Source organism: Rhincodon typus, chromosome 4 (assembly GCF_021869965.1).
Source record: "Rhincodon typus isolate 14 chromosome 4, sRhiTyp1.1, whole genome shotgun sequence".
In the NCBI taxonomy this organism is placed as follows: Eukaryota; Metazoa; Chordata; class Chondrichthyes; order Orectolobiformes; family Rhincodontidae; genus Rhincodon; species Rhincodon typus.
Window position 1 is genome coordinate 105,185,220 of NC_063335.1, and position 14,237 is coordinate 105,199,456.

The 14,237-nt window shown below is 38.0% G+C and overlaps 1 protein-coding gene and 1 pseudogene across 1 annotated transcript in view; one reads left to right on the top strand and one right to left on the bottom strand.

The window, feature by feature from the left end:
- Nucleotides 1–186: 186 nt before the first annotated feature.
- The window catches only part of LOC125482981 (protein argonaute-2-like), a 37,627-nt gene continuing 23,576 nt past the window's right edge, over nt 187–14,237 (bottom strand). The window contains exons 2-5 of the mRNA XM_048596186.1: nt 9,868–10,057; nt 8,776–8,896; nt 3,359–3,540; nt 187–310 (exon numbers count right to left, since the gene is read on the bottom strand). Of these exons, the coding sequence (XP_048452143.1) occupies nt 187–310; nt 3,359–3,540; nt 8,776–8,896; nt 9,868–10,057 (617 nt within the window). The remainder of the gene's footprint in view (nt 311–3,358; nt 3,541–8,775; nt 8,897–9,867; nt 10,058–14,237) is intronic.
- LOC125483051 lies at nt 9,065–9,149 on the top strand (annotated as a pseudogene).

Below are 14,237 nucleotides of genomic sequence, written 5' to 3' on the forward strand. Positions count from 1 at the left end.
AGGGTCTGCAGACAGGCAAATAACCAACATAAACTCACCATTTAAAAATGGAGGGAGAGAAACTGGACAACTACAGACCCGTTAACTTAGCATCAATGGTCAGAAAAATGATGGAATCTAGTGTAAGGGATGTGATAACTAGACACTTACAAAATTGTAGGATTGGGCAAATTCAATGTGAATTTATTAGATAGAATTCAGGTTGTCAAACCTGCAGGAGTATTTGTGTATGTTGCTTGTAGCATAGATGAAGGAGAACCAATGGATGAGATCTATTTGAATTTTCACAATTCTTTGATAAAGCTCCAAGCTGCAAGTTAGTAAATAAAATTACAGCATTTGGAATTAGTGATAATATACTGACATGGATTGAAAATTAATTGACAGGCAGAAAGTAGAGAGTAAGAGTAAGCAGGTAATTCTCAGGAATGGCAGGCTGTTTCTAGTAGGGTGGTGCAAGTTTCAGTGTTGGGGCCACAGCTATTCATAATATATATAAATGATACAGATGTAGGGATCAAATCTAATATTTCCAAATTTGATAATGAAACCAAATTGAATGAGAATTCAGTTTCAAGGTAATTTTGCAGGCTAAATGAATGAGCAGGAACATGGCAGATGGAAAATAATGTGAATTAAGTGTGAAATTATTCACTTTAGTAGAGAAAAAAATAATGTTTCCTAAATGGTGAGAGGTTGGAAGTGTCAATATCTAAAGAGACCGGGATGTTCACTAGTCACTAAAAGTTAGCAAGTGCAGCAAATAATTAGGAAGCCAAATGCTACTTTGTGTGTCGCCACAAGGGGATTCGAGTGCAGAAGTAAAGATTCCTTGCTGAAATAGTATAGAGCTATGGTGAGACCACACCTATAACACGGTTTTTATTTTTGGCTTCTTTACCTAAAGAAATAATATACACACCATAGAGAAAGTGCAATTGAATTCACCAGGCTAATTGCTAGAATAGTGGAATTATTTTATAAATTGAGATTGAGGAAATAGGGTGTGTACTCTCTAGAATTTCAAAGTATGAGTGATGATCTAATTGAAAATTTACAAAATTCTTACAGGGTGTGACCAAATGCATATAGATTAGATGTTTCCCATAGCTGGTAAGTTCAGAACTAAGGGATAAGGGAAAGGCCATTTAAAACAGAGACGAAGAGGAACTTCTTTACTCAGGATATTAAATCTTTGGAAATCTCTACCCTAGAAAACTGTGGAAATTTAATCTTTGAGCAGATTAAGACAGGAATCGATAGATTTCTGGAGACTAATGTCTTCAATAGATATGGAAAAAGTTGGGAGGTAGATAAATCAGCTAGGCTCTAATTGAATGATGCAGACTCAAGCAGCTTCTGCTCTTATGTAAGTTCACATCGCAATGGCTACCTGATCCCTACTGATTTCCCACTTATCTCCCTACAACTCCAGTTTCTACTTCCCAAGTACACTGGTGTGCTGCAATGTAGGAAATGGAAAATATGGCAGAGAATTGAAAGCAAACTATTTCTTCTGTGGAGCTGCTTTATGAAACTTTTGCGCTTACATTCACTGCCCACCTTCTTCTGCTTTAGATTCAATGTAAGCTATAAATCTAAACACCAGCACTACTGAAGACTGGAACTGACTGCAGACAAACAGGAAGTCAAGGAAAGCTGAGCAGTAGATGAATGATGCAGACCCTAAAAAGGACAGCAGGACTGATCCAACAGGTTCGTCCATCCCATATTGTGCTACAGTACTACAAACAGCATTGAGTTCTGGATAACCCTTCTCTGACAAACTCACCCATGGATCCTAAATTCCTTTCTCGTCACACGTATCACACACAATGACAATTATTCCCAAGATACTTTTACTTTTTGGATTATCCGAATGTCAGAGTTTAACAAATAATAACACTTAATGAAGTGTACCTGGTTCTTTAGATAATAATAACGAAGGGAGAAGTATGAGTGAGAGTTAAACCAGGGCTACATAAAACTTAACCAGAATTACAATACCAATTCAAGGGAATTTAATTTGCAGAGGATGCAAAGATAGAATGCTTTGTGGGTGCAGGATGCAGCCAAGTTCCTACAAAAGGAACTCAACTGAGACCAAGGACAAATGCAAGATACAGAATGTTAAGGTTAAGATTAATCAACTATTTTAGGATATGAATGTCAAGGGATACCTGGAGGTATTTTCATCAGGAACTAGTGTTCAGAGATATGCTCTCAAAGTAAATTGCGCATGACCAATCTGTCTTTAAAGATAATTTTTCGAAGTGATGAACTTCCAGAAGGCATTTGCAAAGTTCTGATGCGTTGTTTTATGAACTAGTCAGTGGGTAATCAAGGGCAACTAGCTCATTCATGTAAGGATGTACAGAGTACTTCCGAACAGATCAATAGCACCAGTGGGAGATAGTGCATTTGGTGTACTCTTGGTCTTTGCTAAAACTCACCCTTTCAGGACACTTATTAGTTGACCTTGAGCAATTATCTCCATTTGAGGGAAAGCTACTGGCATTAATTGACCTGTCACTCACCAGTGTGGGTTGACTATAAACAAAACAAATAAGATTATATCATAGAATCCACTGATTGCATCATGCCATGGTCACACCACAGCTGAAGTATAATTCTGGTCACAAACATAATGGGAGATTAACACAACTCCTACAAATAATGCAGAGTGTGTAACAAGGTTGATCCTTGTTGCAAGCGCAAAGAATGGCAAAGAATGACTCAATAAGCTTGGTAAAGAGGCATACACCATTCAGAACGTCAGAATAATTATTGGAATAGTAGAAAATCAACCCAAAACATGGTACCCATGGTATTTTTAAAATAAGGATAATAGGGGTTGTTGAAAACCTGGGACAGATACCAGGAAGTATGGCTTTGTGTCAAATGGGATCAATTGCTGGAACAGGTAGTCAAGAAAGATAAGATTCTCAAGGCTGAAGTCAAATTGGCCACAGAATTTTGTCCCATTAAACCTTTATCAATGACAGATGGAGTATCTAATTTCCATGATTTGAGGTCTAATTTGAGTGACTGCAAACATATGGTTAGCTGCTAGACAACAGAATTCATGAAATTCCATGGCAGTGGTGAATAAGTTAATCGAAAGTGAAAATAATTTTCTTTAGTCAGTATTGCTTGAAAGATCCGTAATTACTCGCTAAACTTGGTAACTGAACATTGAGAGAGAGATCAATTTGTGGAATGATGTACCAGTAAGAGCCTTCATCCGTGATTTTGTAACAGAGGTACTACTGGTTTCCTTTTACTATACATCCAAAAATGTCACATGCAAAGTTATCTACTAAATGCCACATTTTAGTCACTAGATGGCTCTTCTCACCTCATGGAGGGCAGGTGTCTCATCACTACATCTAGTGCTTGAATAGATTCAAAAGGAATAGCTGGGAGACGACCTGAAAGTGCATCATGCAGAGCTTGGAGACTGACACATGCCACCCACTTTATCACCACCTTAAAGATTCTGTCCTTTCCTTCCCCTGGCAGAGTTACCTCTAGCTCCACCTATTTAAAAGAAAAAACATCAAATACTGAACACAAATAAACAAGACAATTAAAAACTACAACTAATCAAGGAGCAGAAATACCTATTCATAAGCTACATCAACCAAAAACCATATTAAAATAATGGCAATAATCAATATTATGTAGCAAATACAGAGGTTATAATAAAGACAATTCATTATGATTAATAATCATCAGTAGAATAGTCACATAGTCACAATGGGAACTGAAAGGAGGTCTACCTTCACACTTACTCAATTCATTGCACTTGTATCAAAACTAGATTAACATAAACTTCTGCTTATTCAGGAAAATTAGTAACGTAATCCTTCTGAAGTCTAATGCAAAATAAAGCAGATCCTGTGACAATCTAATCATTAGCCAAAAAAAAATCAATATATCAGTCATATTAATCATACCAAGATTTTTTAATACATCCAATAGGATTAAAAGGATGGTGCAATGGGCATTTTGATTTTTGTCTATTCATTTAGAGGATCTCAGTTTCGCCGACTAGCACTGATTTCCCATCTCTTCTTGCCCTGAAGAAGGTAATTGTCAGCAGTCTTCGTGAACTGCTCTAGTCTATACAAACAAAATTCAGCTACTTGGAGGAGTGTTGGGAACCAATGAGCACAAATTTATTTGGCAAGTAAGGAGCAGATGGAGTTATTTTATATTAACTTGGTGTTGTTCTAAATTGAACTGTAAAGCCTGACCAGAAGAAGTGTAGAGAAAGTAGATTAAATAACATTCCAAAGGCATTTCTAATTATCCAGTGTGCTTAACGTAATAGATCACCATGAGGCATATTACTGGATTTTTTTTTTTTTTTTTAAACGTACACCAATGCTCATATGTAAAGTGACTAAAGATTCCAGTTTTGCTCGGTCAGTTCCAGATTTTCATTAAACATCCCGGCGTCTGGAAAATTTCCTCAAAATAGTTGAAATGCCACAAAATTTACAGTTTTCACATTTATTTTCAAAGTGAAATAAGATCAAATTGAATTTAAGTTTGAGCACATATACTTGGTTCTGTGCCTTGCCCTATAGTCAACGCAGCACGTAGCCTTGCCCTACAGCATGATACTGCATTTCTGGATAAGGCACGATAACCACTTCAGGATGAGCAGGCAGAAAATGGGCAGCAGGTAGAGGTTGTTTGATTTGTTTACATCCACAGCACATGGTTTCTCTGGACTAGTTGAGGAATCAACTTTGAAAAGAAGGGCACCAAAGTATGGTCACTTTACTTGTTTCAGTAGTATGAAGCATTAGTCCACTTTCACTCTGAAAGTCTGATCAGCCCTTTTGCAGGAGGATATTAGGTCAGGTGACCAAAAGTCCAGTAGTAGATGTGAGTTTTAAGGAGTTCTTTAAAGGAAGTAAGCGAGGTAGAGAAAGAGACAGGTTTATGGAGGTGTTAGGAGCGCAAGGTTTTCACATAACGATTATGTTTTAAACTATCCTGTTTAATTCAAGGTAAAACAGAATAATGACTATTCTGGACAGTAGGAGAAACAAATATTTTTGTCAACAGATGTTTCAGCAGGAAAAATGGAAGCTCATTACCAAGCTGAAGAGATGGGACCCGCAAAAGTTCAGCATATGGTCTGGAAAAGGAGCTGTCAGAACATCCTACCACAAATCGGTTTGGGTAATTCTAAGATGACCGAGGGAACAGACATGGAATGTTACAATTCACAAGGGAGATGAAAGCCAAAAATTGGAAGCAGATTCGGGCTAGGTCCTACAAAGGCTACAATGCTGCAGAGACTGAGGTGCAAAAGCAAAAAATGCTGTGTACGGCTTTCAGTCATGTTTACATATTTTAAGGAAGGTTACCTTTTCTGTATTATTGTATTACCTGCCTACGATGCAATGTTTAGTTGATGTTGATTTAGTCTGCTTTTTTTACTTTACAGGTTTTAAAACAGGAAATCCTTTAATGCGATCCTGTGGGTTGGTCACTGGGAATTGAGAGTTGTCAGTGTCTACAGGAACTGTAACAAAAGGAATTTCAGAACTGAAAGCGCAGCCACCAATAGAGGGGTAGTTAAAATTGGAGATGTTTAAGCAGCTAGACTTAGATGACTGCAGATGTTGGACAGATTACAGACATGGGGAAGGACAAGATTATGGAGGGATCTGAAAACAAGGATGGAAATTTTACAGCAATTTGACAGAAGGAAGAAAAAAAACATGGGATGCTTTCCCCAGCAATATGGATTAAAAACCAAAATGCTGGGGATAACCTGTAAATCCTGATTTCTTTTTTGACTATCGTGCTGCTGTTCACGAGAGCTTCCAGTGAATAAGTCAGCTACCGTGACTTCAATGTTACAACTCAAACTTAAACACTGAAATACTTGAAGTACATATAAAATGATTTAGGATGCATTGTTCTTGAAAACTCTATACAGATTTAAGTATCTGCTTTTGAAAGATTGTAAAGTGGGATAAACACAACAGAATGCTGGAGAAGCATCTGTGGAGACAGAAACAGAGTTAACATTTTGACTCTTGTGACTCCTTCAGAATTTCTGAAGGGTCATATTGAATTCAAAATGTTCACTGTTTTTCTCTCCACACATGCTGCAAGACCTGCTGAGTTTCTCTCGTATTCTGCTTTTGTTTCAGAATTCCAGCAGCCACAGTATTTTTCTTTTATTTAAGGATATGGTGGGAAGCTGGCCAGGAATCCTTGGCCAATGATCAAGCCGAGGAGGTACCAAAGGCACGATGATGGTTTCACTGATTTGGTTGTCCTGAGGTCCAGAAACATGCTCTATAAACCCAAATCCTTTTCTCAGCACCTTCATTTTATCATTGCAGAATGATACTGCATAGAAATGCAAATCACGCTTGGGCTGATTCTTTGAAATAGTCATCCAATGAACTTCACTTCTGTGCTCTTTTTCCGTAGCTTTGCACGTTTCCTGTTCAATTTTACAGCTTCGGCTGCTTCTAGGCTTGATGGGTGAAACACATTGATGGTTGGTCTCCCACATTCAGCCCTCCATAAACCCAAGGGCACCCAGAACTCTGCTGATCATGTCCTAACTCACAACAAGGCCAGGTCATAATTCCACCAATACAGCAATTAAAAAAAAAAATCCCCTTTTGCACAAAGATTTTTGTTGGCTTTACCCAAGCTTTGGGATTCCCTCATAATCCACTCTATTTCTCTCTCTCGCTCTCTCTTCACCCTCTGAAGACACTGTAGTCTCCATCTTTAACCAAGTCCACATGTTTAAATATTTCATGTGGTCGCTACCACTTTATTTTAGAGGTACTCCTATCAAGAACCCGGTGTTTGACTATATCAAAAGGTGCTGTATAAAAGCAGTTAGTTTCAGTACAACACCTGTGCTGCAAGTGGCACTTAAAATTCTCAATATATTTCCCTTGTATTATAATATGTAGAGTCTAATTTTTAAAAATAACTTTAAACTTACAGTTAATAGATGAACTGATGACATGATTTCACATTTTAAGATGCTTGCTGTGACAGACTAAAAGCACTATCGACTAAACACTACCTTATGTTGAAAACTTAATATTCTACAGAACAGCATTGATAACAAAATCAAACTATCAGATTTACATTCTGCTGTCCTTTAAGTAGACATTCAATTTACCCAGAAGCCATCCAAAATGAAGCTTAGCTCTAACGGTTTGCTTCCTATCATTTCCATTCCCAGCTTGGAAACTGTCTTTCATTGTGCAACTTTGCCTGGAGATTTTTCCATTTAACTAAGCTAAGAAAGTCATTCAACTTCATTCTAACAGGAATTTTGACTTTCTAATCCGAGTGCAAGACCCTACTTACAGTCCTACAAGGTGAACCACAGCACCTTACTTCACATTTCCTCACTGCCATCCCCAGACCTCGGCAGACTAACCTTGTCTGAGAGCTTTCAGGGTTATCTTTGAAATCCTTTCCCTCTCAGTGCCTTTCCTCATGGCAGTGTGATCATACAGGCACTGTCTCCAGTTGGAATCCTGATTAGTTTTGGAGCCCAACTCTCTTTCATCTTGGAAGTATTGTTTGGAGGAGCAAATTCTAGAGCCTATCGGCCTGCTCCTAATTCATATTTTCATATTAAAATCTTGCACCTTGTTCCCCATGAAACAACTACGGCCCATTCATTTGGTAACAATAAACAAACCAGGCCTATTCTCATGCAGACTTCGAAACAAATTACATTCCTCTCTTTCATTTTATCTTAAAGACAGCTCCAAAATATGAAAATTTATAAATTCCAATTGTAACATCTGATAACCTAATAGAAAAGCTAAATTCCGTATACAGTAATACTTTACCTCACCTCATTATAGCAATTGTGTTAGTTCTGAAATACAACTAGGAGGAAATAATAAATGCATTTCTTCTACAGCCTAAACATTTTATATTTTTGGATAAAGTAACAAGAGAAAGAACTGCAAACCAAAGACAGCGATAATTATCTGCTATATGTGGCCAGCAGGCGATAAAGTTGTCTTAAACACACCACCGCTGCCCAGTTGTTTGCGCCATCTTCAAATTAATCACAACTATAGAGTGAAAAAGATCAAATGCCAAAATATCTCTAACCTAACAGTAAAACAAAAAATTGCCATAACTGAATTTCCCTCTTAAGTTGCTTGCTTCAGCTGAACCTTACAATGGATTCCAAGAATTAAGCTTCATCATCTGGATACTACCAACCCCACTTATTGCGACCTCCGTGGACATCGCAAATTCTTGTACCTACCCTTCAAACTCCATCCTGAGCTCCATCCTAACTAGCACCATTTTATCTGAATCTCCAACATCAACTTGTCCTTATGTATTATCCAATGGCATTTCCATCTTCCACTGATTCTTCACTTACTCCTTCAATGCACAACTTAAATGTATTGTTTAAAAAAGTATAAATACCTTCTTATCTCAATTTAACAATCCGCTTCAGTTTTATCTCTCAACTGTGATTTTTGTCTTCTCCTTCTAGACCCATGTGCACAAATCGCTCCCTTGCCTCTAACAATGGTGGCACACAACCTTAACGCAATATTGTTCAAAGCCGAAGGATATGGAACTTTTTGAAATCAGACCTCTGACGTTTAGGTTTTGGAACTATGACAACAGAAAATCAACACTAACTTTTTCCATACCTCTACATATTAAATGCAACATTTGGGCTGATCTAACGAATTCAAATGTTGAGTTCACTAAAGTAATCTCACTCACCCTGTCTCGCCCTATTGGAAGAGGCATTGCTGTATAGAGGTTTTTCCTTCCATCAAACACTGGCTTCCGATCACCAAAGATCTGATTTTTAAAATGCTGAACCATATGTTCAACAATTTCTCTGAAAAGCAAAATAATTATTTCACTTCACAGCTGTTTGGATAAAGACATTTTTCATCCACGCATTCAAATGATATTTTTCAAACTGTTTTAATTTACTTCTATTGTAAAAATTCTTAATTAAGATGAGTCAGTGTCTATTTTTAAATTCACTGAAATTGGAATTATAGTATTTTATGAAAGTACAGAACGTTAGCACACCCCTTAATTGGGATAGAAGGGGTCCTAGTGGCCTTACAAAGGTATCCTCTTGTGTCACAGTGGCAAGGTAGGGACCCCTGGAGCAGGAAGCACAGATTCAAGTCCCACATGCTTCAGAGATATGTAATAACATCTCTGAACTGGTTGATTAGAAAAATGTAGATTTTTGCATATTTCAGATTCACACATAACGTATATTTCTAAATTGTATAAACATCACAAAACAACTTCACACAACAAGTTACTATTGAAAAGTGGTGACCCATCAAGCAAACCACCGATTTAAGAATGATAGTTACCTAGATTTAAGTTTTGTTTCCATCAGTTCATAATGTTGAAACAAACTGAAAGATTTCAGCTCAAAGTTCTCATTATTTGATCAACTTATCCGAAGCTGAGAAACAAAAAGTGTCTCATTTGGGGAACTGCACATTTATAAACTAGCATTACTTTCTAACATAGGCGGTTGTAACAGGTTCCAGTTAACACTGGAATTCAAATTTTGCCACACATCTTAAATCCTAAAATGTAGAATTTTTTCTGATAGTTATACTGAATCCAATAACACATATTATTTGTGAAAGCAAAACTCAGACAATAAAAGTTTGGGGAAAAATTAAATTGCTTAAATGGAAAAGGTGACGGTGTCTCAGGACATATCCATTTACGCAGGTTAGTCCAAGCTGGTGGCAAAATACAGTCATCACTAAAATTTGCATCTTGCTGAAACTACCTGCCATTCACAAAAGGAAACTAATTATTTCACATTACCTGTTGACTCTTCTCGGGCATTTGTCTGGTTTTATGTCTATGTCATAATGGTAGATTTCAATTTTTGGAATGTCCACTTCAAAGAAGTTGGCCTGTAATTTGATTGGTCGACCCATAGTACCAAAATCAGGTCTCACAGGTGGTTTGAAAGTTGCCAATGTCTGCACAGGTGTTGTTGGGGAAGGTAGATCTAGAAGAGAAAGGTATTTGTATTAGAATTAAAAACAGATTGTCCGTACAGTTTTGTATGCACAGTCATCTCAAGCTTGCTGGCATCTATAGCAAGATAGACAAAACTGGAATAATTCTTACCGAATTAATATGTGAGCTATAGCAGAGAATGATGCCTATTTAGCCCATCCATGCTTGTGCCAGCATTTCACAAGAACTATCAAGGGTCTCATTCCACTGCTCTTTTTCAAGTATATAGCCAATAAACTATCAAAATTTACTGGTGAATCTGCTTCTAGGCAGTGCATTCCTAATCGTAAATCTGTGTAAAAACATCTCTGTTCCAGTGCTGATGTCAATTATCGAACATCTGCACTTTGTCCACAAGACCATAAAATGTAGAAACAGAAGTAGGCTATTCAACCCATCAAGTCTGCTCCACAGTTCAATGAGATCATGGCTGATTGGACAATCCTCATCCATTTTCTTGACTTTTCCCTATAATCCTTGATTCTGGTACTGATTAAAAATACATCACAGCCTTGAATACAGTATCCACATCCCTCTGTGGTAAAAAATTTCACAGATTCACTCTCTTCAAAGAAGAAATTCCTCATCTCTGTCTGAACTGGGCAACACCTTACTCAGATTGTGCGCTTTGCGCCTCGACTCTTCCACAGGGGAAACAACCTCTCAGTATCACACTGTCAAGCTCCGAGTAACTTTTTATATTTCAATAAAAGTTTGCCTCAGCTTTCTAAACTCCAACATATACAGTCCCAACTTGGTCATCCTCTCCTCATAAGAAAATCCCTCCATACCAAGGAGCAACCTACTGAACATTTGTGAAATCCATCAAAATGCCAGTATGGCTTTCCTTACATAAAGACGACCAAAACTGTTCACAATATTATAGGAGTAGTCGACTAGGGCCCTTTAGTAAGACTCCCCTATTTTTATAAAACAAGTAACTGCATATGCAGGAGATCTGAAACAAAAACAAAGTGCTCGAGAAACTATGCAGGTCTGGTAGCACTAGTAGGGAGAGGAACAGAGTTCAAGTTTTGAGTCTCGTGACGCTTCATCACTGTATCATTTTGTTAGCTGTTTCTATCTACAGATACTGCCAGCACTACTTAAAAGTGCTGGAGAAACTAAGTAGATCTGGAAAGAGAAACAGAACTAAAATGACACAGTGAAGGAGGGTCACTGGACTCAGAACATTAACTCTGTTCCTCTCTCTATTGGTGCTGCTAGACCTGCATAGTTTCTCCAGCAACAAAAACAGAAAGTGCGGAAAAGCTCAGCAGGTCTAGCAGCATTTGTGGAGAGTAATCAGAGTTAATGTTTCAGGTCCAATGACCCTCTTATGAGGAAGGGTCACTCGACACGAAACATTAACTCCGATTTCAACCCGACAGATACTGCCAGACCTGCTCAGCTTCTCCAGCAATTTCTATTTAGGTTTCTGATTTACACCATTTGTAGTTCTTTTGGTTTTTATTTAGTTTCTCCAACACTGTTTCTGTTCCCTAACTTTACACTCTTTTCCCCTTGAAATAAACACAAACAGTCCATTTTCTTCCCTGTTACCTGCTGAACTTGTATGTTCGCTTTTTGTTAGTAGGAACTGCCGATGCTGGAGAATCTGAGATAATAAGGTGTAGAACTGGATGAACACAGCAGGCCAAGAAGCATCAGAGGAGCAGGAAAGCTGACGTTTCGGGTCCTCAGACCCGAAACGTCAGCTTTCCTGCGCCTCTGATGCTTCTTGGCCTGCTGTGTTCATCCAGTTCTACACCTTATTATCTCTGTTACCTTTTTGTGATTTATGTACAGGACTCCATTCAGCTTTTCTATTCTTCCTGCCAAAGTGCATAATCACACGTTTTTGCACATTATATTCCACCTGCAAAGTTTTTGACCATTTGCTTAAACCTGTCTATATACCTCTAAATTCTTTGCGTCATCCTCACCACTTGCCTTCCCAACTGCTGTCCTCAAGCTTGGCAATAGTGCATTCACAATCCTTATCCAATTCATAAATAAATGTTGTAAATAATTGTTGAGCAGTAATTCCTGTGGCATTCTACTAGTGACAGGTTACCATCCTGAAAATATCTCCTTTATCCCAATTCTGTATTCCACTAGTTAGTCATTCCTCTATTCATTCAAATGTTGTTCCATCCCCTGCCCCTCGCCCACAACTCCAGAGTCTCTAAGCCTTACTTGTAGCACTTTATTGAATGCCTTTTGGAAATCCAAACATATTACATCTATTGGTTCCTGAATCTACCCTGCTGCTACCTCCTCAAAGACTAACAAATTTGTCAGGCACTTCTCTTTCATGAAACTTTGCTGACTATATTATAGATTTCTAAACATTCTGATATTACATCTTCTCTAACAGCTAACCAGCCTTTTTCTAAAAAAAAAATTGTCTCCTTGCCTTTTTGAATAAGGATTTCAAAAGGGAAGGAAACAAAAAAGAACTAACAATACGCCAGTCAGCAAAACATCTGACATTAGCAAAGTGTTATGATCAGGGATGTAATAGCAGCTCTCTTGCCAGTAAAATGGCTTCTCATTTACTCAATCTTTCACAAGTGAAAATTAACATTAGATATTTAAAATTAAGTGTTGTCTGCTCCAATAGAAATAAAAATAGAAATTCAGCTTCTTTCTACATATCTGAAGTCTCTCATTCTTGGCATTATTCCTGTAAACCTTCTCTATGAAAACTTGAAACCCCTAAAACAGAATGCACATTACTGAGCACAATATTCCAGATGCAGCCCAATGAGTGTTTCTATTAATGTTTAGCACAACTGCTTTGCATTTCACATCTCAATTTACAAAACCACAAATCTCGTACATTCTATTAGCTTTAACAAATTGTTATTCTGCTGTCTTTAAGGATTTGTAATTATAAACCCTCAGGGATTTGGTAAGCACACAAACATCTAAAATTAATTATTTTAGCTTGATTTGTTGGCAACCAACTTGAAGGCCTATCACTAGCCTTAATATACTGGTAAAATCATAGTTCTTCTGTAATTCTAACTCATCACCTACAACTGCTTCCACTATCACCAGGCCTTTAGACAATATTTCCTGTCACCAGATTTGGAGGATCTGGCAAAGGCAGAGCTATTCTCCACTGCTTTGAGGTGCTTGTTGTATGTCTCCATGTGTCTGAAGAACATAGGAGGACAGGAATTACCATTCCCCAGAAAGACATGACTTTGAGATCCTTTCCCTCAAACATTTTTTCCCTCAACTGACTGAAGGTTAATTGGCACACTGCACATGGAAAACTTCATTATCTGGCGGCCTTTGATGAGAGGATACTCCCAATATATGAAAGAAAAGGTCCATGCATTTTAGCATATTTCATGAATGGCCAATCTTCTTGTATGTTTCAGAAGAAGAGTTCATGATGGCCCAGAGCTCAGTCAGTGCCCATAATGACATCATTTGCATACTGAAGCACAATGATAGAGGTTGCAGTGACTTCAGTTTTGAATTAAAGGTGGGATGGGTTGAGCACTTTTCCATCTATTCTGTAGACGATGTCGATGCCTGGAGTTAGTTTGCTGAAAGTGAGATGCAGTGCTGCAATGAGAAAGGATAGAGAAGAGGGTTTGTGCAAAGACACAGCCTTGAATCATTCCAGTTTGCACTGGTGGCTTGTGATCATTCCATTGGTGAGGATCACAGCTTGTACTCCATTGTCAAGTAGGCGGGGGATGGTGACAAATTTCTGAGGGTCTCCACATTTGTATTCCATAAGCCTATATGGCAGGCAGAGACAAAGATTTCTGAAGTATTGGAAAAGGTGACACACAGCATTTACTGCTATTCCTTGTATTTTTCTTGATTTGCGTTGTGGGGTAAAGTGGCATGGCAGTCTAACAGCAAATGCACCTTCCCCCAAACTAATTTGTCCTTTAATAAAGTGCTACCTACCAGCTCCACTGACAGGATGTTGGTCATATGCCTGACATTAGACTCCCAAACCAACGTTCTACTCAAAACTCAAATCATAGAATGCGACTTCCAGTAGGATGACAGAAATACTTTACAGATACCCTTAAAGCAACTGTGTAGAAATTAAACATCCCACCGACTGACAGGAGCCCCTGGCTTGGACTGACTGAAATGTAGAAGCTTTATTTGAGAAGGCACATACACATTTT